This window comes from Hyaena hyaena, unplaced genomic scaffold (genome assembly GCF_003009895.1).
Source record: "Hyaena hyaena isolate Hyena2069 unplaced genomic scaffold, ASM300989v1 scaffold_98, whole genome shotgun sequence".
Classification (NCBI taxonomy): Eukaryota; Metazoa; Chordata; class Mammalia; order Carnivora; family Hyaenidae; genus Hyaena; species Hyaena hyaena.
The window spans coordinates 2,534,101-2,560,379 of NW_024080730.1; the positions used below are offsets into that span (position 1 = coordinate 2,534,101).

The 26,279-nt window shown below is 56.0% G+C and overlaps 1 protein-coding gene and 1 long non-coding RNA gene across 3 annotated transcripts in view; one reads left to right on the forward strand and one right to left on the reverse strand.

Moving 5' to 3' along the window:
- Nucleotides 1-10,522: 10,522 nt before the first annotated feature.
- LOC120233862 overlaps nucleotides 10,523-26,279 on the forward strand; it is a 32,654-nt gene continuing 16,897 nt past the window's right edge. The window contains exon 1 of the long non-coding RNA XR_005528937.1: nucleotides 10,523-10,709. This is a non-coding gene — a long non-coding RNA (uncharacterized LOC120233862). The remainder of the gene's footprint in view (nucleotides 10,710-26,279) is intronic.
- Nucleotides 15,155-26,279, reverse strand: part of SHANK2 (SH3 and multiple ankyrin repeat domains 2) — a 419,611-nt gene continuing 408,486 nt past the window's right edge. For both annotated transcript variants that reach the window (XM_039235341.1, XM_039235342.1), the window contains one exon: nucleotides 15,155-18,889. In XM_039235341.1, coding sequence (XP_039091272.1) covers nucleotides 18,319-18,889 — 571 coding nt within the window. In that variant the 3' untranslated portion in view covers nucleotides 15,155-18,318. The remainder of the gene's footprint in view (nucleotides 18,890-26,279) is intronic.

The following is a 26,279-nucleotide window of genomic DNA, read 5'->3' on the forward strand; positions in this document are numbered from 1 at the left end:
AAATATTGAACCTAATTTGTTATTTTACCCAACAGACTAACTTGTAGAGTAAGGGGATATCGTTAAAGAATATAAAGAAAAAAGTTGGCATGTGAGTATTATTGGCACTTATATAGATAGAAGCGTCCGTGTTCAACTTTGTTTTCAGTGATTATTTGTGGAATTTGGAAACACTGCTCAGCTTTGGAGTAGACAGAGGATGAAAAAGAGTTTCAATTATTTACATTTGAGAAAAAAATAAATGCCTGTTTTATTTCTTCTCTTGACAAGTGTTGGAATATTATTTTTGTCTTTCCCACTGATTTCTAAATACTTCTGGTTACTCTATTGCCACAGTAATTTTATGACTCATAAGAGGAGTATTTGTGTGAAAGATTAAAATGCTAATTCTTTAAAAATGATATCCATAGACTACCATATATAGGCAGCATCAGTGAAATAAAAAAGAATCCTGCAACAATAAACAGAGTCTTCCAAAATACTTATGTTTTTTAACGTCAGTAAGGTAAGGAGGTGGCAAAACTTAAATTGGGTTAAAGTTGTTTTTTTAACCTTTCTTTTTTTTTTTTTTTTTAATGTTTTATTTATTTCTAGGGGAGAGAGAGAGAGACAGCGTGAGCAGGGGAGGGTCAGAGAGAGAGGGAGTCACAGACTGAAACAGGCTCCAGGCTCCGAGCTGGCAGTCAGCACAGAGCCCGACGTGGGGCTCAAACCCACGAACCACGAGATCATGACCCAAGTGAAAGTCGGACGCTTAACCGACTAAGCCACCCAGGCGCCCCAACATTAACCTTTCTTTTTAAGAACTGGGGATGCAGGGATAAAGAGACGGTCTCTGCAAGTCCTTAGAAAGCAGAGTAGTGGTTACCGGGGCTGGAGGACGGGGGGAGGAGGGAGTGGCTGCCGGTGGCTACTGGGTTTCCTTCTGGGGCGATGACATCCCGGCACTCGGTGCAGGTGGAGGCTGCACAGCATTGTGAGTGCGCCGCGTGCCGGTGAATCGCACACTAAGATGGTAGAGGGTTTGAAGGAAGGAAAGAGACCCTCTGAGTCCTGTATCGTGGGGGTAGGACGCACAGACAATCCTGATACCATATGAAAAGCAGGGGTGCAGTGGGAACCCGAGGAGGGCAGCCGGGCAGAGTCGCGGACGGGCTGGGGTGAGGGCAGGCTCGAGCGGAGTGTTGCAGGGCAGCCGGGCAGCCGGGCAGCCCGAGTGTGAGCAGGGGCCTTGGTGTTGCTGGGCGCGTCCGCGCGGCGGGTGAGGATGAGCACTGGAGCTGGAGCCGCGGCTTGGGCTTCATTCTAAGTGCACCCAGGACTGTTTGCCGACTTTTAAGCCCTGCAGGTCCCATCTGTTTTCCGGAAGGATCGTTTAGCTAGGCATCTTGATATCAGCATGATACCTGACTCCTTGGCCCCAAGTCTTTAAAGGTGAACGTTATAAATAAAACTAACGTTTTGGAGTTTAACCCTGTGTGTTTCAGGGGTTCTTTGCCATGTGTATTTGAAAGGAAGAAAAAAAAGCCTCACATTTTATTTACTGCAAATGAAGAAAACACAATAATATTTATGTTTGTAAAAAAAAGATAGTTTTCAGTTGATGGGAAATTGTGCGATTGGGGTTGATACTGTCATTGATCTGTGTCTCCATCGATACCACAGTCTCGAGGGTCACGGCTCTTCAGTAAGTCTGGAAATTGGGTAAGCTGCTTTCTCTCACTCCTCTTCTTTTCAAAATTGTATTAGCTATCATAGTTCTTTTGCTATCCCATATGAATCTAGAACAGTCTTGTTTATATCTGCAAAAAATCTTGCTGGAATTTTGATAGGAATTACATCATACTTTAAAAATTTTTTTTAAATGTTTTATTTATTTTTGAGAGAGAGAGAGAGACAGTGTGAGCAGGGGAGGAGCAGAGAGAGAGGGAGACACAGAATCTGAAGCAGCTCCAGGCTCTGAGCTGTCAGCACAGAGCCCGACGTGGGGCTCGAACCCACGAACCGTGAGGTCATGACCTGAGCTGAAGTTGGATGCTCAACCGACTGAGCCCCCCAGGGGCACCACAGTCTTATATGTGTTCTATCAGATCTACATTTAAGTTTCACTTATTTTTTGGCAGTCATGAGCTGTATTTCCGTTTTCGGCGTGCACACGTCCGCTGCCAGTCTGTGGAAGTACAATAGATTTTTGTATGTTTATCTTCTATCTTGCAACCTTACTGAGCTCCTTTGTAAGTTCTAGAAAGTTTTGTGGGTTTTTTAATGTTTTGTTTTGTTTTTGGTAGATTCCTTGGGATCTTCTGTATAAGTCCTATCATCTGCAAAATGAGACTCTTGGAATTTCTTCCTTTCCAATCTATGTGCCTTTTCCGGCCACACTGTCTCAGCTGGAACATCCAGCACTATGTTGAGAATAGTGACACAGACACACTTGTTTCCAGTCTTAGTAGGAAGGCACTCAGTCCTTCACCATGAAGTGCAGGGTCACCCGTCAGTCTTTTGTAGGTGCTCTTTACCCCTTTATAACAGTAGTGACTAAGTGTGTCCCCTGGTCCTACACTCATCCATAAAGTGAGGCTGTCACAGCCAGCCTCTGAGATGACTCCTGTGCTCCCTGCCTAACCTGCACAATGATGGGACTCTGTGAAAACGGGAGGCTGTCAGCTCCGAACGAAGCCATGGGAGACCCCACGGTCCCTGCCTTGCTCTCCGAGGTCACGTGCTTTCAGAGAAGCCGGCACCCTGTGGGGGAGGGGGAAAGCTTCGACGGCCCTCGAAGCCAGGGTGGCAAGAAGCCGTGGCCTCCTGCCATCGGCCATGTGAGTGCGTCACCTTGGAAACGAACCCTGTGTCCCCAAAAAATCTCGGTCAGCACCTCAACTGAAGCCTCTCGGCAGCTGCTGACCTACAACCCCCTTGCTAAGCTGCCCCCACGTTCCTGGCCTGTGGAACCAGCAGCGGAGAATCAGGGCCTATTGCTGCGTTAGGCCACTAAACTTGGGGCCGATTTATAAGGCAGTGACATGGAATTATGGAGATGTTTGAGTTTCTTATTTGAACCCAGCAGCGAACGGCATGGGCTCCCTCACGGAAAACGTTGCTCTGCTGACGGATGTCCCCAGGCCCCGTGTCTGAGGGCGCAGCTGTCAGGCCCTTCGAGGACTTAAGAAGATGGATCGAATGCCCTGCACCCCACGGTTCTGTTTGTGAGGATTTCTCCCGGTTGTACTTTGTGTGTGCAGAACAGAGGGGACCTACATGCCCGTCCACGGGGCCTGATGGACGGCTCCGAACACCCGTGCCCAGAGCTGGGCGGCTGGCAGCCATCGATTGCCAAGATGCACATTAGCCGAGGGAAGCGCGCTGTCCCGGGCCAGCGGTTGGGTCATTCCCGGTAGCTTGGGGACTCCGTGTCCTACGGCTCCTCGGTCCCGGTCCGGAGTGAGCCCCTGAGAGAGGCTCGTACGCGCCATGTGCACTTGGCTACGTCCACAGCAGCACTGCTTGCCTTTTTTTTTTTTTTTTAAATTTTGGAATAATTTTATTTATTTAAAATTTAAAGTAATTTTTAAAATTTTGGAATGATTTTACAAGAAAGTTGTAAATTATGAGGAATTCTTACATACTTCCTGTCAATTTCTCCTAAGATTAACCTCTTATCCAACCATGGCCCCCTTATTCAAATTAAGAGATTAACATCGGTGTAACATCCCTGACTAAATGGCAGACTTTGTTCATATTTAAATTTTTCCCTAAGGTCGCTTTTGTGGTTCCAAGATCCAACATATGATCCCACATTACTTTTTTTTTTTTTTAATTTCTAGGAGAGAGAGAGAGAGACAGCGTGAGCAGGGGAGGGTCAGAGAGAGAGGGAGTCACAGACTGAAACAGGCTCCAGGCTCTGAGCTGGCAGTCAGCACAGAGCCCGACGCGGGGCTCGAACCCACGATCCGCAAGATCATGACCTAAGCGAAAGTCGGACGCTTAACCGACTAAGCCACCCAGGCGCTCCCCCCACATTACTTTTAGAAAAGCATTTTTTTTTCTTAAAAGATTTATTGAGACAGAATTTGCTTACCATATAATTCACCTATATGGTACACAATTTAATGGCTTTTAGTGTATTCACAGAGTTTTGGGAATATCACCACTCTCTGATTCCAGAACATTTTCATCACCCAAAAAGCAACCCCATGGCCACCAGCAGTCACCCCTCCCTCCTCCCCCCCAGCCCCTGCTACCCACACCTTCCTCTCTGTCTCTGTATCTTTCCGTTCCAGACATTTAATGTAAACAGAATCATAACAATATATAGTGATTTGGGACGGGCTTCTTTCACTTCGCATGATGTTGACGAGCATTGTTTTTATAGCAAAAAAAAAATAATGTGAATGTTAATCAACAGATGAAGGGACAAATCAATTTCAATATATTCCTATTATGAAATAGATTTCACTGAGAACATGAATGATTTAGAGCCACATTTGGCATCTTTGATGAGGCTCAAAAGTGATATTGAAATAAATAAGCCAGCTGCGGGATTCATGATTGCCAATAATTATACTATCGATGATGATGGTATAGCCACCAGTTAACTGGCTGGGGGCTAAGTGCCAGGCACTGTTCTCTTGATGAGGATTGGTAATTGATCATGCATGAAGTAGAGATCATTTCTGTAAGGTTTATTTATTTACTTATTTTTATATATATATTTATTTATTTTGAGAGAATGTGAGTGGGAGAGGGGCAGAGAGAGAGGGAGACACAGAACCTGAAACAGGCTCCAGGCTCCGAGCTGTCAGCGCAGAGCCCGACACGGGGCTCAAACTCCCAAACCTTGAGATCATCACCTGAGCCAAAGCCGGATCCTCGACCAACTGAGCCCCCTGGGGGCCCGTATATGGTTTTGCAGTGTGCACAGTACTTACTACGTATCGTTTATGGACACACACATCAACGTGTGTGGAGATGATAAACACCAAGTTCAGGGCAGCGGCTACTTCTGGGGTGGAGGGAGGGAGGTGGAATCCGGAGGAATGAAGGGGCTTCGGGCATCCCTGTAACGGTTGATGTCTGAAGCTGGGCGGTGGATGTAGGTACTGACTGGACCCCGCCGTTTCCACGTGCCCAAGAGGCTTCATAATTTTGAAAAGAGCAAGACTAGCACCAAGCAATGTCTTTGGGTTTTTTAAATTATTCCCACGCATGTGCTTGCAGACGTACGCACCAGGCCAGGGAAGGATCACAAGGAATCCTTAACAGGTGCGAGCTCTGGGGGCACCCTGGGGTTTGGGGAGCCAGCAGGGAAGGGACACATGTTTTTCTGAATTTTCTACAACGTGTATTTTTGCCACACGATTAACAGGAGAATCCAATCTGTATTTGTTCCCTCTGGCGGTGCCACGCCGTTCCCCGTGTAACACCCCATTTGCACCCATGAATTCCTGGGGCCTCAGCGCTGTCAGTCCATATTCCAGATGAGAACACGGCAGAGCCCGGGGGTTGCGTGATTCACAGACTGGTGGTAGGTGCAGGGGGGAGCTGGGTGAGTGGTGCCCAGGTGAAGCCCTACGCTGAACTGTGAACCCTGGGTGGGTTTTCCGGAGCAAGTAGGCCGCCTCCTTGGCCCCTGGTACCCTCTGTCTGGGCATTCAGCATGGCTCGACGAGCTGTCCTCAGAGGCATCCACACGCAGGCCTTGGCCCCTGGGAGAGTGGGGCACGTGCTCGGCTCTACGCAGCCACATGCGATGTGCTGGAGCTGCAGCGTCCTGATGCTGCACAGTCGGAGGGGTGGGGCAGCTTTGTTTCGCAGGGGTTGCTTTAGAGAGGGGACTTTCAGACGACAGCGGGCACAGGGGTCACCTGGAGGGCTTGCTAGCCTCAGTTGCTGGCCCTGCTGCCCCGCCTCTCATTCTGCAGGTACAACAGGAGCAGACATTTGCATTCCTTTTTTTTAAGTGTATTTATTTATTTTGAGAGAGAGAGAGAGAAAGAGCATGAACAGGGGAGGGGCCAAGGGAGGGGAAGAGAGTGAGAATCCCAAGCGGGCTCTACACTGGAGCCTGACCCGGGGCTCGAACCCACATACCGCGAAATCATGACCTGAGCTGAAACCAAGAGCCACACGCTTAACCAGCTGAGTCACCCAGGTGTTCCAAACATTTGCATTTCTTTTTTTAAATTTATTAAACATATTTCTTTAAATGTTTTTATTTTTGAGAGAGAGAGAGAGAGCGAGCGAGAGCGCACAAGCAGGGGAGGGGCAGAGAGAGAGGGAGACACAGAATCTGAAACAGGCTCCAGGCTCTGAGCTGTCAGCACAGAGCCCGATGGGGGGCTCGAACCCGTGAACCGTGAGATCATGACCTGAGCCGAAGTCAGATGCTTAACCGACTGAGCCCCCCAGGTGCCCCCCAAACATTTGCATTTCTAACCAGGTCCCAGGTGGCTGACCTTGATGCTGCTGGCCCGGGGACCAGACTCGGCAAACCACTGCCTTAGAGCCTCCCTCTGTGCATCGTAGGCTGGTGGAGCCGCAGGGGGACAACGGTCCAGGCACTGGCAATTCCAGATAGCAGAGGCACAAGCTGGCCTTGCACAAAGTCACCTGTGCACCAGGCTGTCCCCCACCTCTCGCCCACTCCTGCCGACTGCGGACAGTGGATGCAAGGGGTGGTTTCTCAATCTGCCCTTCAGACCCACCCGAAGAGAGCGCTGACCACACGGATTCGGGGGCTTCCTCTTGTTAAAACGAAAATAAAATAGGGAGCAGACCTGAAGGTCCTGAGCAGACAGGTCCAGTGAGCCCGGGTGAGCAAACCTTAATCCTGCTCATCTCATGAACAGGAAAGCTTAGGTGATTTATCGTGGATGCCTCCGATAATCAGACATGAAAAGGCTAAGATGTCTTCTCCTCCCCAAACGGTGGAAGATCCTCATGTTTAACAGCTTCCCTGGCATCTGGAAACTCCCACCGGGTAACCGCTCTCGCTGACAGGCCGCGCCCACTCACGCCGACAGGCCACGCCCTATCACGCTGACAGGCCACGCCCCCATTACGCCGACAGGCCGCGCCCACTCACGCTAACAGGCCACGCCCTATCACGCTGACAGGCCACGCCCACCACGCCTACACGCCACGCCCCACTCATGCCGACACGCCACGCCCCATCACGCTGACAGGCCACGCCCCATCACGCCGGCAGACCACGCCCACTCACGCTGACACGCCACGCCCCTGAGCTTCCTCCCCCTTTCAAATCTGAGATCTCCCCCGTAAGAGGACGGTTTGTTTTTCCCTCCATAAAGTATCCGTAGGAGTAAAGCTCTGAGTTTTGACACTTCCTACTGAAGCCGGATGCCTGGGCAGAGGCCTGATGATGTGCCCGCTCCCAGATGCCCGCCCGGGGCGGCGGGGAGGTGAGGCGAGCCGTCCGCGCCCCTTGCCTGGGGGCCTTGCTGGAAGCCCAGGGACGTGGCGCCCCCGGCTGGTCCCGGGCGCCCGGGCTGTCCGTGTTCCGTGAGATGGAGACGGGGCCCCTTCAGCCTCCAGAAACGGGGCCTCAAAAGTCTCCGGGGAGGCGCCCTCACCCGCCGCTGGTGGGAACGCAAACGGTGTGGCCTTTGCAGGAAACGGTCTAGCGACTCCTCAGCACGTCCGGCAGGGGCGGCCGCGGGACTCCGCAGTCCCTCCCCAGGGTACGTGCCCCGAAGAACGGAAAACGCCCTGCAGTGAAGGCTGGCGCGCGCGCGGCCGCAGCCGCACTATTCGCAACAGCCAGAAGGTGGAGACACCCCCCACGCCCATCCCACGAAGGGAAAAACCAGGTGGGGTCCGCGTCTCCGACGGGACCCTCTTGAGCCACAAACGGTGCTGCTCCACCGATGACCCTTGAAAAATGCTCGGGGGGAGAAGCCAGAGCCAAAAGACCGCACGTGTGATTCCACTTACGTGAAATGTCCAGAGTAGGCCAATCCACAGAGGTAGAAAGAGTGCTGGTTTCCGGGGCCGCGGACAGGGGGAAGGGGTGAGAGCTCACGGCCACAGGGTCTGTCTCCGGCAGGATGGAACTGGCCAGTGCCGACAGCCTTGCGGAACTGTGGCCGTGTCCAATGCCAGCGGATTGTGTACTTTCACAGGGTCAGTGAGGAGAATCTCCCTGGACACTCTGACCCCGTCTATCACCTGTCCGTACATCCTTCATTCACCTTCTGCCATTTTAAAATTATTTTTTTAGTAAATGTTTTTAACTTTTTAAAATGTTTTTTTATTTATTTCTGAGAGAGAGACAGCATGAGCAGGGGAGGGTCAGAGAGAGGGAGAAACAATCCGAAGCAGCTCCAGGCTCTGAGCTGTCAGCACGGAGCCCGATGTGGGGCTCGAACCCACGAACCGTGAGATCATGACCTGAGCCGAAGTCGGATGCTTAACCCACTGAGCCACTCAGGCGCCCCTTTAATAAATTTTTAAAACTTTTTTTATGTTTATTTTTGAGAGGGGAGAGAGACAGTGAGAGAATGAGTGGGGGAGAGGCAGAGAGAGAGAGAGAGAGAGAGAGAGAGAAACACCCACAGAATCCAAAGTAGTCTCCAGTCTCCCAGCTGTCGGCACAGAGCCCGACACGGGGCTCGAACTCACGAACTGTGAGATCATGACCTGAGCCGAAGTCGGATGCTTAACCCACTGAGCCACCCAGGTGCCCCTTTTTATAATTTTTTTAAACTTTATTTATTTTGAGAGACAGAGCGCACATGCACACAAGTGGGGGAGGGGCAGAGAGAGAGAGAGAGAGAGAAAGAATCCCAAGCAGGCTCTGCACTGGTGGCGGAGAGCCCAATTCAGGGCTGGAACTCACAAACCACAAGCTCAGGACCTGAACTGAGATCAGGAGTCAGACACTTAACCGATTGAGCCACCCAGGCACCTCCACCTTCTGTCCTTTAACACATCCACAGCTTTGTTGCTGGCAGCGCTGTGTGGAGCTGACCGCCCCCTTTGGGGACTGCCTTGCTGCTAGGGATGGCTTTAGTTACCCCGGTTGATGACATGTTGGTAGACACTTCTGGGAATGCACTCGCTTCTGTTAAAGGGGAGCAGACACAGCTGACATGGTCTTCCCCTCTTCTTCCTGGCCTGGAACAGAATGCAATGAGTAGGGCAGCAGCAGCCTTTTGTTGCTGTGAGGCTGAGAAATTGGAGGGGGAGGCTGAATCTCAGGCCTGACTATGTTGAGCTGTCCGATCAAAGCCAGGGCCCACCCACCTAGGGTCCTCCCATTCACCCATGCTGCCAGCACATCCTTACTGAGAACATCTTGTTGCCGATGCAGGGCATCGAACAAAACAGATAAAATTCCTGCCTACCTGGAGCTTACATTTTTGTGTCCTATGGAAAGAATAAAACACTTTTTGTTGAAGCCATTTTAATGGGAGTTTGCATTATTTATAGCCAAAATCTGCCTTTTATTTATACTGATCTTCTTCCAGGGATAGGGGTGAAGATAGATGCTCGCTGCTTTGGGAGGTCGCTCTGGCCTCGCGGCTACAAGCCCTGAGCCTGGACCGCAAGCACCTGGCTTGAGCCCGCCACTGGCCTGCGAGCTCCCCCTGGTGGGCGGGGCGCTTCGTCCGCGGCCCGCCTCCTGGCCTCGAGGATTGGTCGAAAGCTGCCTCTCCTCCAGCTGGGCCAATCATGATCATCCCCTTTGCCGGTTGGGATTGGTCCTCGCTGGGCACGTGCGCATGAGTCCTGCTGCCAGTCTTGATTGGCTCATGCGGGGCACGTGACTAACGGGCCCAGCGTCCTCTGCAGCCGCGGCGGGCGGCCGTGGCGTCTCCCTCGCCCGCCAGAGCTGTGGCGGAGGCCGCTGTCGGGCCGCGGGGCCGGAGGGCCGCCTCTCCAGACGCCGAGGGTGAGCCAGGTGAGGCAGGCTCCCCCAGACCCCCGTCGGGGCCCCTGCGCGCGATGCCGAGTCCTCGCGGCCGCCCCTGACACCCCGCGTGGCGGACGGGGAGCCGGAGGGCCGAGCCCCACCCCCCGCCCGGCCCCCCCATCCCGACCCGGGCGCGGCTCCCTTTCCCGCCACCGCAGCATCCCCGACGCAGGACCCGCGGGGCGGGCAGCTCTAGAGAGAAGGGTCCCTGGTGTCGGGGGGGGGGGGACACAGAGGGGTGAGGCAGGAGCTGCACGTCAACGGGCGGGCCGAGGGCGGGAGGCCCCGGAACCTTCCAGGACAGGGCGGCTCAGCGCAGGGGCCGCCAGGGCCCTGGGGAAGTCGGCCTCCCGTGGCGGGACTGTGAGGACCGGAAGGGAGCTGCAGGCGCTGGGGCGCAGCCACAGGGGGGCTGAGGCGGCAGCGGGGTGGGGGTGGGGGCTCTGGAAGGAGGGGCTGGCCCTGCAGGCAGGGGAGCAGCAGTGCGAGCGGTGGGCCGGGACAGGACAGGCTCCAGTGCTGTCCCGCAGCTCTTCGTGTGTGTGCGCGCGTGTCCCCGCGTGCGCCAGGTGGCCGCGGAACCGGTACGGTAGTTAACGGGCCGCCTTGACGTAGTAATACTTGCCATGAGAAGACGGGGAGATGTGAGTGGGTGATTAAAATGGGTTCTACTCTGAATCTTGTGGTTCAGGAGGCTGTGCAGACACAGGGGAAGAATATTCCAGATGCCAAGAGGAGCAGGCAGATTGGAGCCCCCTACTGAGGCGGCAAGGTGAGCAAGGAGAAGCTTGGGGCGGGGGTCACACTGCTCCGGATGATGTGGGCCTGGGACTCGAGCGCGGGTCGGTCTGAGCGCCCTGTCTGTGTTGGCCTGCGCTTCAAGCTGTATCCGGCCCTTCCGTTTTACCGCCTCCCTCCCGGCTGTGCCGCCGCACTCTCCACTTTCCCTCCTGGCTGCTGCTGCCAGAAAAAGCTGGTGACCGGAGCCCGTGTCTGGGTGGGGGCCGGGCTTTCCTGCGGTCCCGCCGGTGCTAAAGGTTTCAGGCCTTGTGGCTCCCCCAGAGCCTTGATGTCTCTGTCGGGACCTTTGTAGTCACGTTTATAAGCTCTTGCTTCAAAACGGAACCTTATTTTTAGCTTGCCCAGATGGCGGGCTCCAAGACCCGCTCGGTGCCCTTGGCTTTCTGTAAAGCTTCAAAGCTGTGGGGGCCTGTTAGACTCACTTCGAACCCGTCCTGCAGCCATGTGACTGGCTCCTTATCTTTCGTCTGCTTGGCCTTTTCTCCTCTGCCACCGAGGGTGACTATGAAGGGGAAGGAAGGGGCTGGCGGCAGGGGGCTGTGGGGCGCGGGGGCGAACACACTGGCCTCGGGGCTGGGAGCCGTCACCAGAGAGGGCTCTCTGGCTGCAGCAGAGGCAGGCTCTGGCGGGCGATGGCCACGAAGGAACAGGCTGTGAGGATTCTGGGTGGCCCAGAGCCAAGGGAGGAGGTGTTTAGTGGGAAGGCCGGGGAAGGACAGGGCCCAGGGCAGCTGTGCTCCCTTGGTGAGGACTCCCGTCTCCAGGATAGTTTGTCCCAGCCGCCTGCAGACCACGGATGAGGGCGTCTGCTTTCTCTGCGCCTCCGTTTCTTCCTCGTCTTTTCCGTACGTACCTGTGGGTTCCCGGGAGAATGTAAGCAGATGCCACGTGTCACACGTCTCTAAGCTGTGGGCCTTTGTCAGGTCTTTGAGAGAGTCTCTGATCCCTAGGTCCTGGCTTCCCTGATCCCAGTGAGGTGAGCAGTTACTTCTGAATTAAATCTCCCTGTCACACCCCTGGGGTGATTCCTCTGGAAGCCCCCCCCGCCCCTGACCTTTACCAGCCTCCTGGACCCATGGCTCTGCACAAGTGACTTTGGAGGGGCAGAAAGTGACAGATCCTGACACCACCAGCAGTTCTTGGGGCACCTGATGGGGTCCTCTTTCCCACAGAGGGACTTTGCCATGGACGACGTATGGCAAATCCTGTGTCTGCCCTCACTGTGGACCGTGGCAGGACTTGGCTTCCTCATCTGTAAAATGGGGCTCTTTGTTTCTGCTGCAGGGCTGTTAGACCCTAAGAGGGGGCAGTGCTCCGGATGGCGCCTGGCTCCCGTGCCCCGTGTACATTGACTGCTGTTTCCAGCCTCTGCTGTCTCTTGCATCCGTGCAGGGAAGTAAACTGACCTCTGTCTTTTGTTGTGCTTGCTTCCCTGGCAGTTCAAAGGCTGTGTTCTTCTGCCTTCTGGGCCCTGGGGCTTTAAGAACACATTTAAGTCCGCGTTAGCCCTTGGCAAGAAAGACTAGGAGTGGGCGGTGGCAGGAAGGCTCGATGGTGGGGGCACAGGACAGGCGGTGTGCTGCCACCACGGCGGCTGGGCCGAGCCGTCTTCGCACTCAGACCTGCTCACCCGGCGGCCCTGGAGGCCAGCCCGCCGTTTCCCTGATCCCCGCCTCCTACGGGGCCCGGGGCCTGGCTGCCCATCGGTCTTGCCTGGTGGCTGTGGCAGGTGCTGTGGCGCATGCCGTTGACTCTGGACCCGTGCACACTTCCAGCGGAGGCGGGGGCCGCACGTGGAATGGGGACCCCTAAGAAACCCTACCGTGTCTCCCAGACCACTCTCAGATGATTGGCTACATTTGTGGCCGGAAATGCAGAAGTTTGGATCGCTAGTGGGGTTTGGCTTGGTAAACGGCAGCACCAGTGAGAGTCTCCTGCAAGAAACAGGCACACCCCATGCATGTAGGTCCTTGCTCCCTCCAGACACGTGCTGGACAGAGTGCCCGGAGGTGTGGTGAGGGACACAGCTCGTGCCGCGTCCCCGCCTCTGGGCCAGCTCAGCCGTCGCCCAGTTGCACTTGGCCCTGTGGGTGGAGCAGTGGCTCCTGGCGCGCTCCCTGCGCCCGGACAACTCCTAGGATGACGCCGGCTGCTCACGTGACCTGCAGCACATAGAGCGTGGCGGCGTCAGGCCAGACGTGGTGTATTTCCTGTCATTTTTTTTTTTTTTACAAGAGAAATGGACTGCGTGCTGCCGCTTCTTTCACTTGTAAACATAGGAAAGAGTTCTGTGATGAGTGGCCTCCGTCACTAAACACAAACATTTTGTTAAATGTTTCACAAAGTGTGCCAACAGTCAACACGGCTGACTTCGGTAAGTCAACGAGGGCGGCAGGTGGGGCCCCAGGACGCCTGCCCGCGCGCCCTCTCGCCCACGGGGCCTCTCAGACATGCTCCGTGTGAAGTCCACGGAAACAGCGGAAGTCCTAGAGCAGAGAGCACTTTCAATGGAAAATTAACTGATAACACAATCTTATTTCAATTTTCTTTTTATTTTTTACTTTAAACGACTGTGTACATGGCACAGCCTTTGGATGAAGGCTCCAGAACCACGTCCAGGTCTCCTCAACATTTCATTTCTCGGATCGGTTTTACTTTACGTTGTGCATTGATACGGGCTTCTCAGTTCAGAAAACAAGGCACTATGACTATTGTATCAGCTACATTAATACAGTGAAGATAGATTTATCCTTTCGTTAAATATACAGCATTTGAATACAATATGGTTTTTATGCAGATCAGGTTCAAAACACCCAAGGCACACACTTGATTTTTTTCTTTTTTTTTTCATTTCTGTATTTATTTGAAGGCTCATATTAAAGTTTCAGAATTGCTATAAACAGAGAGTTCCAGAGTAGAAGCAGTGGACAGTTCTTGCTGTCATCTTAAACACAAAACGGTAAAGACTGTGGAATGGAGAAACACAGTACAGGAACAGTAAAGAAAGAAAGTCACTGATACAGCGCGGCTTGGAAACTGAAGTGGTCAGGTCTGCTGGAGGCCGAGGGCTGGGAAATTCCCCGCGTCCGCCCGGAACACGGCTGCCCCGGAGCGGCTGGGACCGTGCTCCCCCGGGCGCCGCAGGGCGTCCCCCTACCCGGCGTGTACACGGAGAGCGACAGGTACAGAAAAGCACTCCAGTGCCCTGCTTAGTAACGTGACTCAAAGTACGAGGGCAAGAAAAACTCTTCAGATTTTTTCCCCTTAAGAGAAACTGGTAACATTTACCTACAGGAGGTCTGGAGGAAACCACTGGAGGTGACGGGGGGAGGGGGGTGGTTAAGGTCTGGGAGAGGCCACTGGACAGCGAGGCAGGAGGCCTAGGGGAGGGTAACCTACGAGAGATTTGAGGATTAGAATTTTTCATGAACATGAAGACACAGTGGCCACTGTTCAAATGGAGAATATGCCAGGATAGTAGAAACTGTCCAAGAACTAAAGACATCAGGTTTTCACTGATGAAGCCAAAGAAGAGGTTCCGTATTTAAAACCTACTTCCCTACAGACACAGGGACGGTCCCGGTCTCCCCGGCTCAGCTCTTTGCCAAAAGACCCGAATCCTCTTACCCTGAGCCTGGAGGCCCACCAGCTCACCAAAGCATGGCTGGCTGCACGATAACGAGAGAGGCCGCCCCGTGCTGCGGCCCCAGGGCCTGGTGGGAGGAAGACTAGCAGGTGGGGGCGGCGGGGTCTGTGCTCCAAGGAGAGCTGCCTGCGACGCTGGCTCCCCCTCAGCACCACCCCCACTTCCGTCCCAAACCAGAGGACGGTCAGGCCTCGGCCGGGCTCTCACCGAGCCTGCGGACGTGCACGCCGACATGCCCTCGGCTCTGCGGGGAGAGCACTTGGGGAAGCCGAACCAAGGCGGGTGAGCTCAGCGGAAGGAAGGTTCTTGCTCTTTGATGAAACCTAGTGCCTGGTCAGTTTCTTGGAGGTAAAGTGGCGGTGTTGTCCTGCCTACGTGAGGGGACAGGCTGGCAGCTGCGTCCGCTCAGACAGCTTACCCTGTGTGCAATCAGAGCCACAACCTTAGTGCAATCGCATGTTTATTTCTCTTACAGTCGTTTTGGTCGCCATACAAGAGATTGAAGGATTAGGAGGAAGTGCAAATTACAGGAGCTCGGTTTTTGTTTCGTTTTTTTTTTTTCTTTTTTCAAAATAAAGTTTAAAAGGAATAAAAGCACAAAAGTAACAGCAACACAGAGAATGCGAACACAAGTTACACAAACTGTAGTGTGAAACAGTAGTTTCTAAAAAACAAAACAACAAAAAAAAACTTGTTAATGGGAAAAACCCGTGTTTGTGGCCCACACACGAAGTCACTGCCAGGTCACCTGGGCGATGCTTGCTTGTTCGGTAACTCGGGAATAAAAAAAAAAAATCACCATTTTACTAACTGAAGTGCCACGAATAACCCACTTGTGATGTGCAGAGTTCAGCAAATCAACAGTCACACTGAGTCATTTTCTAGTTTATGAGTCAACTTAAAATGTGCACAGACACCCTGGAGAAGGTGTCTTGGCAGGTGTACATAATTTACATCGTGAGAGATTTTGGTTTTGTGTACACAATGTCACAGAGACTAGGCATGTAAATGCAGTTTATTTAAATTACAGTAGGTAACAAAAGTTGATCTGAAAACCCGGAATAGTATTAACATGATCCTTAGAATGAGCAGTTTGGCGTTTGTCCCACCATGGAAGAGGGGATGGAATAGGGCCTGGTCCTAACATGTTCAAGGGGGGCGGGGACGGGGGGAGAACAGTGGGCGGCAATTTCAGTGAGGAACTATTGCTTTCTGGAGCAAAACCATTGACTAGGGCTAGAGACAGACTCGTCTTGGCAACACGGGTTACTCTGGAGGCCAATAGGTTCTGCGGGTCCTGTGACTTTTCTATAACGAGACAAGGCAGAAATTAAAGACTGCTCAGCTCTTTTTTCTCTTGCAGTCTGCTTGCTTCTGGTTAGGTGCCCGTGGCTTGAAGTCTGAGAAAGGGAGTGGCAGCCGGCCCTCACCGGCTGGCCGCTGAGATCAGCAAATCTAAAGCCACCAGGTGGCAACCTCGCGGCGCCTTTCCCTCACTCTCATCTCGCTCTGGCGTGTCCCTGACATTGGCCGCAGAGGTGATGCCAGCAGTAGGTAGAGGGAGAAGAGCCCCGGTGAAGCGGTGTACAGACTGGATTTGCCGTCTCACCGAATGGAAGACAGATCATGGCCAAACTATCACCTTTACACTTTCTGAACGAGCAGGCGGCCTCAGCAGGCCACCCACGGTGTCAGGGCGCACCCCACGACGGAGAGACGGAAAGGGCACGGGAGAGAAGCGCCTTCGCTTTCAATTGATATCGAGTCTGGGCGGGGCACGTAGATCCAGATTGACCTGCAGAGGGGTGTGGAGCAGAGGAAGGTCCGAAACTCGGTTTCCAATTCAGGGGCGTGTGGCTGGAAAAACTGTGCGCGTGTGTGTGTGTGTGGGGAGTGTACATGTGGGGGTGTGGGGGGGAGTGCGTGCATGTGCGTCTGTAGTGGTGTGTCTGTGTGTGGGTGTTGGGGGGGTGCGTGTGTGTTTTTGGAGAAACCGCTGCTTTGTGAATTGTAACCACTTCGGAAGAAATAATTGTCCTTTGATGACGAAGTTCTAGCAAAGATAGAAAATATAACACAGCTCTGCTGGTTCAGATGCATCCAAATAAGGTTGATTTAAAAAGGTCATACTTTTATAATTCCACAGAAATAGTATTATTAAATCACAAAAGTTTTTTTTTTTTCTGTAACTTTCTAGCACTGAAGTGGCACAAAGGCTGCCTAGTAGACCAGCCACTTTTTTTTCTTAAAATATTGTGCTTATAAACTATCTGTACAACTATTTAAACTTGCAGTAAAGAAAGATTTTAAATTGCTAAATTTTATGTGTTCATTCTAGAGCTGTTCCAGACCTAATCAGACTTGATTGTGAGCGTAAAGAAAAGAAAGGAAAAAAAAATTGTGTTTTTATAATTAGAGATGGGCTAGGCTAGTTCTGAAATCATAATAAAAGCCAAAACCTGCTGTTCGAGTTTCTTCCAAGTGTGGGAGAATGTGCCGGAAGCCTGGCTGGATGTCCGGTGACCCCTGTGCAGGTGGTAACCTCCCTTGGAAATCGGAGGTATTGTCACCGGGGAGGGGACTCCAGGGAAGAGGACGGGTGCGACTCAAGAAAGCCTCGCGTGGGGGGCCTGGTGCAGCCCGGGAAACCTCCCTGTCTGTCCTTTCTTCGTGTGTCCACTCGCACATCAGCCTGCAGCCCCCTGCGTGTTCTCGACCCCGGGTCCTGCGTAGACGCCATACCCACCAGGTTCTCGAAAAGCCTGTTGTACCAGTCAGACTGGTGGGGCTCCCAGACACTTGAGAGAAGGCGGGGGAGCCCCCGAGGATCGTCTTCCCTGGCCTCAGAGAGCAGAGGGGTGACCTCGGCAGACACGCTTACCCTTTGCCGGGCTCAGAACAGAGGTCACTGCACCCCCCATCCCCCTCCCAGCCCTGGGGAAGATGCGGTCTCCCCCGTAGCAGCACGTGCCCGCCATTAACATCATGTCTCAGCCTCGTGGGAAAGCGGACGCTCACCTGCTCTGATCTTTGCAGAATGCGACACACTTTCCATTTTAAAAACTTGTGAAAGGCCGAGAATCCCCTTCTCACCGTGCCGGAGATGCTCCCGGCGGACAGCTCCCTGCTCTTCCCCTAGGGGGGGACCCAGGCAGCCGCACACGGGCCGGCTCCCAGGGCCCGGCCTCCCCTCCTCCTCGGAATCGTGACTTTGTGCTTTGACTAACTCCATGTGACATCTGTTTGGCCACTTTGGAATTATGCTAATAGATTTGCAGAAATAAAGAAAGAAAGCTAAGCAAAGCTGGGCACGATCCCATCAGACTCCCCACCACGGCCAAGAACTTCCTGGCCAAAGAACCACGGATGCACATCGCAGGAGGAGGTGGGGTAAAGAATCCAAAGGAAAAAACTGATTCTCTACCTTCCGGGCCCGACGAGGGGCACCGGACAGACAGGCCTGGGGTGGCTGACTGCAAGCAAAGTACAGGAAAGAAGGGAGCGAGTGAGCACTGCGTGTCCTCCTGGAGGCCGTGGACTGGGAGGCCGCAGGAGGTATGTGGAGTACACTGGTGTCTGCCTGCAGGAGCCGGGCCCGTGCGGGATCGGCGGGGGCGTCCCGGGACCCGGCAAAGTGAGGTCACCTGCGCACCGTAAGGCAGGCCGTGACTCTCTCTTCGTGGTGGCAGACCACCCCCACCCCCGGTCTCCCGCTGCGCAGAAAACAGCCCGTGAAGCCCACGTGGAGGGTGGGGGAGCCGCCAGGCTTTCGCTCAGCCACACCCGGACACACTCGGCATTTCTTTGGGTACCAGGAGACAAACCCGTGGCATGGGGTTGGTGCTCACAGACCGTGCTTGGCCGCCCGAATATTTCAGTAGAAGCCCATCTCTACTTATAACAAGAAGTCTGTGAAGGTAAAGAGCAGCCACCCTTATCTGTCCAGCAGCTGTTTCAAAGCCCTTTCTATGTTCATTCTGTGCCCGACCCGAGTCACCCCAAGGTCGATTAGGTCTTCCTTCTGAAGGTTTGGTAGGTGACTGCCATCAATCTCATTGTCCATGAAGGTCTCTTTATGCTCACCCAAGTTGAGACTTTCCAGCCAGTCCGCCACGTCTGGTTTAGTCCACAGGTGAACGGGCTTAGTCGTAAAAGGCTTATTTGAGATTGGCTGTTGCAGTATCGAGGGGGACGGCGACCTGCTGCGTCCCGCTGGGTTCAAGCCAAATAGGTCGCCGGACGGGGGCTGGCCTGGAAGGCTAAAGACCTCTGAGAGCGTGGGGGAAGGGGTGGCAGCGGCGGCAGAGAGCGGAGTGGGCAGCATCTCTTTGCTCATCTCTGTTGGCGAGACCACAGGGCTCGGGGCGCGTCTCGCTCCTGAGGTCCTGCTCTCAAAGTCCGCAGGCCGGCTCTGCAGGGTGATGGGCTGCGAGGTCCCCGGGCGAACGGTGAAGGTGACCGTCGTGCTCCGTGTACCTGAGACGGTGCTCATGACCTCTGGGCTTCTGAAACGGCAACGAGAGAGAAAAGTGTCACAAGCTGGGCTGCGGCGTGGGGCCGGCGGCGGGAGGCACGTGTGGGGCGGGTGCGCTGTCAGTGAGCACACAGCACGCCTTGCCAGGACCAGGGCAGGGAGGAAGGGGCAGGAGACGCCACGGCACACCGAGGCTGCCCACTCCCCAGCCTCGGTGGGAGCAGCGAGGGCCTGATGAGGGCGGCCACTGAGGTGCTCTGAAGGGCTCACTTGAGGACCCGAGGTCGGGCCTGAACGAGGTCCTGCCCCTTGGTGAGACATGTCTGTGACAGCACCAGGACGTCACCAGCGGGAGGAAAGGACCCCTTTTGCCTCCGTGTGGGCAGGTGGATGGTAGAGCGCCCTTTGGGGGAGACCCTCCCTCTTAACTGCCTGTCGGGCCTTCGGCCTTTCGGCCTGAAAGACAAGTGGCGGAAGGGCCCCTGCAGGCTGGCCCTGTGGCAGTGAGTGGGAAGCCCCACACCTGACCTGGGGACACTTCGGGTTTGAAGAGACCGTCCATGGACCCCAAGAAAAAGGAGCGATCTGCCAAAATGCATCCTGTGCTGACCCGGGACAAGGGGGCGGTGGCCGTTTTGTTGCGGCACGGAGTGGCTCGTTCACGTGGTCGTAGCCCCACGTGAGGCCGGCGTGAGAGGCTCCCTGATGGCGGGTTCAATCCTTGCCAGAGCAGTGGCAATCTAGGAGACCCGCCGTCCCTAGTGGGGGGTCCCCATGTCCTTCCTGCTGTGGCTGGGCGGGGGGAGTCCAGGGTCTGGAGTGGGGGTGCCTCATCCTCGAGGCTCTACCTGTACTGGCCCCGAGGGGGTGGCCAGCCTCCGGGCTCCGTTCACGCTCTCCCCTGCTGCCCCCGAACTGAAGGCGTACCCACGCCGCCACTCTGAGAAAGCTGCAGCCCCTGGGGAGGTGGCGAGAGTAGCTGTGTGCTTTTCTTGCCTTTTGGGCTCATTCATGGGAATGTGGATGGACCACTCGCCCCCTTCCGGAAGGATCCTTGGGATCTCCAGACCCTGGCTCGGCCAAACACCAGTGTGGGCATGTTCTGAGCCTTGAGTCTCTGTGTGTGAGATGGGGTCCCCTCCCTCCCAGCTGGTGAGAGAGGGAGGCATGCCCAGGAGCGCGGGGAGAGTGGCTCAGGTGCTGACGTGCTGGGCTCTGAAAACAGACAAGGATGGACGCCGGGGCGGCCTCTATAAATGGAGGGGGGAGCTGGACATGAGGGCATGGGGCTTGGTCTGCTTGCACTTTTCTCTGAGTGGGGTACGGCCACCTTTCGCTGCCTCAGGGCACTTCCCCATGTGGTGGCCGCTGTCGTTGCTTCAAGCATGGAATGCTGGAGCAGCAGATGTCGAGGGACCTCCCCCACCCACAGAATATCCACATGCAGCTTCCTGGAGGGCCAGGTGCCCCACGTGGGGCCTGTTACAAATAGGAGACCTTGGTCGAGAACGCCCGGGGCTGTGGGTGCTGGTTACTGGGGTGCCGATTACAGCGGCAGGTAAAGACAGCTCACCCGCTACTGCCAGGCTCGGTCACCCAGCCTCGGTCACCAGGAAGGAGCCCTGCTGCCGTCCGGGCTCCCCACGAGGGGACAGGGAGCCAGCACCTGTCCTCTCTAGATCCAGCTTCTCGAGGGAGGGCTCAGCCGTGGACGCAGCAAGGATTTAGGGAGAAACTTGCAAACTTGGGTGCCCAAGTGGGATGGGAAGAGCCCACCCCCATTCTAGCCCGGGCTGTAGCTGATGCTGTGCAGTGCCCTTTGGCGTGGCCTCGGCCTGCCCCCAGCGGCGGGGCTCAGTGGCAGGGCAGACTCATTCCTTCTGCTTTGATGACAGCAATTACGCCAAGATGGGTGAAGTGGAACCTTGAGTAAATGCAAGGTCACTCCACCCAGGGGTGACCCAAGGTGTTAATTAGGGCCAAGGACCTGTAGGGGAAGAGACCGGTGTTTTGGAAAGTGGGCGAGCCTCCCACAAGACCACCCTTGCTCAGGTGCCACCTTGCGCTGATGGTCGAGGGTGCTTTCCCGGAAGGTGACGCCACATGGTGACAGCACCCAGGACCCCGACTCCGGGTGGCCCCAGCACAGCATGTACAGTGGCGGTTAGTCCCCACGCCCGAGCCCCATGGTGGGGGGGGGCATCTCTGAGCCAGAGGCCGGCAACCAGCACCACTCCCCCACTGCAAATAACTGTTCTCACGTAGTTGGGAGGGTTCGTTTTTAAAGGAAAGCTGTGTTTGGTGTCACAGGCACAGAGAAGGCCCTCCCCCCCAACACGGGGTGGGAGGCAGGGAGGGACAGCAGCACACACCAGAGATGGAAGCATTTTTGCACGTGGCACTTACTTCTGTTCAGCATGACCCTCTTCTGTTAACACCCGTCACGAGAGCACATGAAAATGACAGAATGGGATGGCTTGAGACAACACTGTAAAATTAATTAAAATTAAAACAAAGAAGCTGCTTTTGATGGGTGGAATGAAAGCAGTGGTACAGATGCTGGCCAAGAATCTACTGCTGCTCATCCCTTTTTGGCCAAGGAGGCAGGCAGAGCGGGCAGTCCACACGGCAGCCCAGAATAGAGGGTGAACACGGCCCCACTCTTTTGGTTAGAATGGGCGATCCACAACCCTGCCATCTGAGGCTTGGGGTAATGTAAATATAGAGAAGAAGATTATCCAGGGAAAGCCTGTTAAGAAAGAGACAGCACAGGGAGCGCCTGGGTGGCTCCGTCAGCTGAGCCTCCGACTCTTGGTTTGGGCTCAGGTCATGATCTGCCGGTTGGAGAGTGGGAGCCCCGAGTCGGGCTCTGCATTGGCAGTGTAAATGAAAGCCAAGTCAGCATTCCCGCGGGGGAGGGCGCTCCTTGGGTCCCCGTGCTTTACTGTGAGTCTACACCGTAGGAGATGAGAGCCAGGCAGCTGATAATGGGGGGATGTCAGATCTGTTGCCCCCCCCCCCCCCCCCCCCCCCCCCCCCCGTGGAATGTCTCCGTGGAAGGAGTAACTGGGAGAGTCTGTGAGGCAGAGTGGAGGCCCGCCCTGGGCGGGCGCCTCCTGCCCTCCTTCTTGGTAGCTCTGTTACTCTCGGTTCAGCACGCTGACCTTCAGTGGATCCTCCCGGTTGCAGAGATCATTATGTTGCTAAGCAACCACTGGGTTTCTGGGTGCAACACGCAGGAATCTGTTGCCCTGATTTGGAACACAGACACACGCACACACCCTCTCTTGGGTCAGCACTCCCTCTGCTGCCTTTTAGATCAAATCCATATGGAAACAGAATGAAAGCAAGAAACGAGAGCTCACTGCCACACCCAGAGACGCGCTGTTGTGTCACCAGTCAGTACCGGTTAACCCAGGTGGGGGAAGGCAGGTTCAAGTGGCGTTTTTACTGTGTTTACAAATTCCGTCTGGCTCTAGAACAGCCACCACTGACTGGGCCAGAGGCCGCTCAGCAACAAAGGCTCACTGTGTCCACTGTCCTGCACACAAGCTGGTGCAGGGGCTCTGAACCCATTTGGCAGCAGATTGTCTCTTATCAAGTGGCTGTCTGTATGGCATCTCGACAGGCCAGGCAGCGTGTTACAAAGATGGGGGACGGGGATGAGAATTGAGTCACGACCAGTCTGCCCAAGGCCCATTGCTGCCATCAGGGTCTCTCCCTGACTCCACGCCTGGGGCCTGTTGCTGCCTCTGATGCCCCGTCCTCACAGCCACCCTGCGCCCTGAGTACGGTGAGGGCCCCGGCCCCCAGTTGGTGTAAAGTATCAGTGCTGCCCCGATGGCGGGGGACGCTGCTAAGCTCGTTTCCCGTCGGCACATTCAGTGACGTGACCAAGGTTACGAGCGCCAGACTGGGTGTGTGAGTGGGTCTAGGTCCTCTGCCAGAATGTGCACGTCCGAGCAGGTCAGGAAGGCACCCAGGTTTCAGGGAGAAGCATTCACCCCCTGATGCGCTCCTGTGGACTGATCCTACGGTCCAGACCGGAAAGAGAGAACCGGAGAACCAGACTTGTGGTGGGCGGTCGGGTGGGCAAGGGGGAACCTGCAGCTGGGCGGGAGAACCCTCTTCCAATACGAGAAAACACAGTGAAAGCAAGTTTCACGAGCCCCTGTAAAGTAGCTCTCACCTAATTATACTGACATCCCCTTAACATTTCAATCGGGGGCCGTGAAATGATAAAGCCGGGATGACGGTGCCAAGGTCGTGAAGATGCCATTAAGCAGCTTCTGTTATTGAGCCAGTTTTGAAGTCTGTGCTCTGGGACCAGCTGGGCACAGATAATTTTTTAACAACCCAAATTGATTTATTTTAAAACCAGGAGGCTCTCAGGATTATACTGCAGAGCTGCTGTAGAGCTGGAGGCAGGGGTGAGACGAGGGCAGATGCAGGGGGGCAGCTGTGCGGGGGCCTTGGAAGGGCATCTGGAAGCTTGAGATCGACTTTCCCAGGGAACTGGGCCCTGCCCACACCTCCAGGAAGCCTGGACCCCCACACCCAGGGCCTCCGGAGGATGACTCCCCCACCCCCCCATGAGCCCGTCTGTGTGTCTGGGAGGGGGTGTCTGGCCCATGTTACCTCCGGGCCCCCTCGAGAAGGGTGGGTGATCTGGAGGGGCCTTGGGACCCAGCTGAGGCCGGGCCCTCTGGACGGGGAGCCAAAGGGTGTCCCCCACAAGCTTATGCTGCCCTTGTTCCTCCCGGCACACCAAGGGTCACACTGAGGGTCACAAGGAGACTGACTTTCCGGGGCTCTAGGGACTCTGGGCAAAGAGCAGCTTGCAAATCTTGCTTTAAAAACCACATCTGGGCCTCCAGTCAAAGCGTGTAGGTCAGGCCAACGGAGCTGCTGTTCTGTGTTCCTGGGCACTTGGTCTTCGAACCTGCCCCCTCGTCTGCAGGTGCGGGACTGTGGGCCTCTGCTTGTGCACCCGCAGCCGCCTGGCCAGACGGATGCCGGGCGCCCTCACGGCACGGCGGTGAGGCCAGGCTCTGCCTGGTGCACACCTGGGAAGGCTGCCGTCGCTCAGACCGCAGTCCCGCCGTCCCCCACGGCCCCCAGTCCTCCCCGGCCGGGGGCCTCCGTTTCTTCCACGTGGAAGGCACTCTCTGGCCTCTGTGCTCGCTGTCCCCCGTGCCCGGGGGGCTCCGCTCCTGGGTTTCCTCGCAAGCTGGCTCCTTTCTGTATTTCAGGTCCTTCAAAGGTCCCTTCCTCAAGGACGGTCACCTCCCTCCTGCCCACGTGCGCTCTGTTGTGAGCACACTTGGTTCCTGGAGCACTTGCTGTGCTCTGGTTTTGTCTCATCATGTGCTGTCCGCCTTCCCTCGCCAGAGGGGCCTGGAACATCTTCCGGTTCGGGGGTGAGGCCCAGGCCTCAGGAGAGATGCCCCACTACCTGCATCTGCCGCCCAGCGTCCGACGCCGGGGCCCCCGCGGGCGCGCACCCCTCCTGCTCCTCGGCCTTCTGGCCTGACGTGGTTCCCGCCACACCGCAGCCCGGGGCCGGCCAGCCACTGAGGCTCTCCGGCCCACGGGTGGTGTCCTGTCGCCTCCCAGCCGCGCCCCGGGGGAGCCTGCCCTCGCCATGCGACCACAGGCAAAACATCAGGCACTCCGAAGTGGGGAGAACACCACTCGTGGGGACCCTCCTAGCGCTGCGAAGGGAGGGTGGCCTGGCCGTCATCCTGCCTCTGAGCTTCCCGGGAACGGACAGGCTCTGCCGAGTCCTCATGCTCACGGCCTCAAACCACGGCTGCCTTCGCTTTCATCTAGGTTGACGCTCTCTTCAAAGATGAGGTTGCTTCCTGGAAAAGTCAGTCTGGGCAGCCGAAGGCGCCCTTTCCCCAGAACCGCCTGCCTGTTGCAGCATTGCAGGTGGTCCGAGGGGGCGCCTCCGACATTAGTACTCGGGAAGGCCACCTGGTCACCCCGAGACCCATGTCCTCTCCAGTCTCAGGGAAGAGGCACGCGTGTCCTGCGGTAAGCAAGGATCCCGTCAGCGTCGGAGTCCCTGTCTCATCCTGGGCTCTGGCGAGAAGTGAGGGGTCTCATCTCACTTGTTAAGAAGGACCCAAGGTGGGGAGGTGACCCCAAAGGGGTGAGCTCCAAAGCTCGGCCATCTCTCAGGAGATCACAGCCGTTTCTGTGAGGACAGGATTCGTGCACACGGCTGCTCCTCCGTCTCCCTGTCGTCAGGAGGATGCCCTTCCCTGCAGGCGGAGCCTCTCCGCTACCCAGGGCTGCTGCCAGCAGACAGACACCCAGGCAGACCTGCAGGTGAGGGGCAGCCCGGCCTCTCCTCCCCTGCCCAGCGGCTGTCGCCCGCCTCGCCCTTGTCAGCAGCCTGTATCCACTTAGGGCTCTGCCTGGTGAGGCTCTGAGGTCAGCAGCGCCCTGGTAGCCGGCAGAGTGCCCAGTGTAGCGCCCACAAGCGATGACCTTCCTCTTTGTCCTTGGGCCTCAGGGCCATCGGATGTCTGGTTCCAACTCCGTGTCATGCTTGGCCGAGGGCAGAGAAGAGGACGCCGCCTCTGGATGCTCAGTAGTGCTGGAGGCTGCCTGGCGGCCGGCCTGGGAAGCAGAGAGGCGGCCTGGGGCACGCAGCTGGGCTCAGGTGAGCCCTCCTTGGGCGAGCTCCCGATAGGTTGGCCAGCCGCGTTTTCCTTCGAGGCTGATCTCTGGCGCCCCCGAGCGCTCAGGATCTGACCCTGAGACGCTCCCTGGGTCGGGGGCTGGAGGTCGGGCTTTGCCTTCTGGCGGAAGTGCTCCCCCTCTCGGCCTCCAGCGCGGAGCACCGGGCCCGGCATCTGGTGAGGTGTGAACAGGTGCCGGCTGATGTCGGCGCTGAGTGAGCCGGCTTGGAACTAGCAGGACAGACCCGCGGCGGCCGTTCTGGGCGTCCGGGCAGCGCCTGGAGGCGGTCGTGTCCTGCAGCCACTCTGCAGGGGTCTGGTGGGGCTCTGCTGGGTGACGTGTGCTCGGAGACCCCTCACCGCTAGGGCAACGTGGGCGGGGAGGCCCTAGGGATGCGCAGCTCTAGATCCGCTTCCCCCCAGGCCCTCGGGGGCGCGCCCGGTTGGGGAAGGGGTGGAGGAGGCGAACCATCCAGAGGCCCCTGTACCGGGGTGGGCGGGCTAGGTAGCCTGATCCCTGGACTCGTCCCCTGAGACTCTGCTGTGCTCAGACATGGCTAAGGAGGCGGAGACCTCAGCCCGAGTCCTCGCTCAGCCTCCTACTGCACACGGGGACCTGCCACAGTGTCTCAGTCACTCTTCCTGGAGAATGGGTACAATTGCTACCTGCCCTCCTGCTCCCCAGTCAGCATGAGCCAGCGCTCAGTATGACGTGCAGCACCAGGAGAA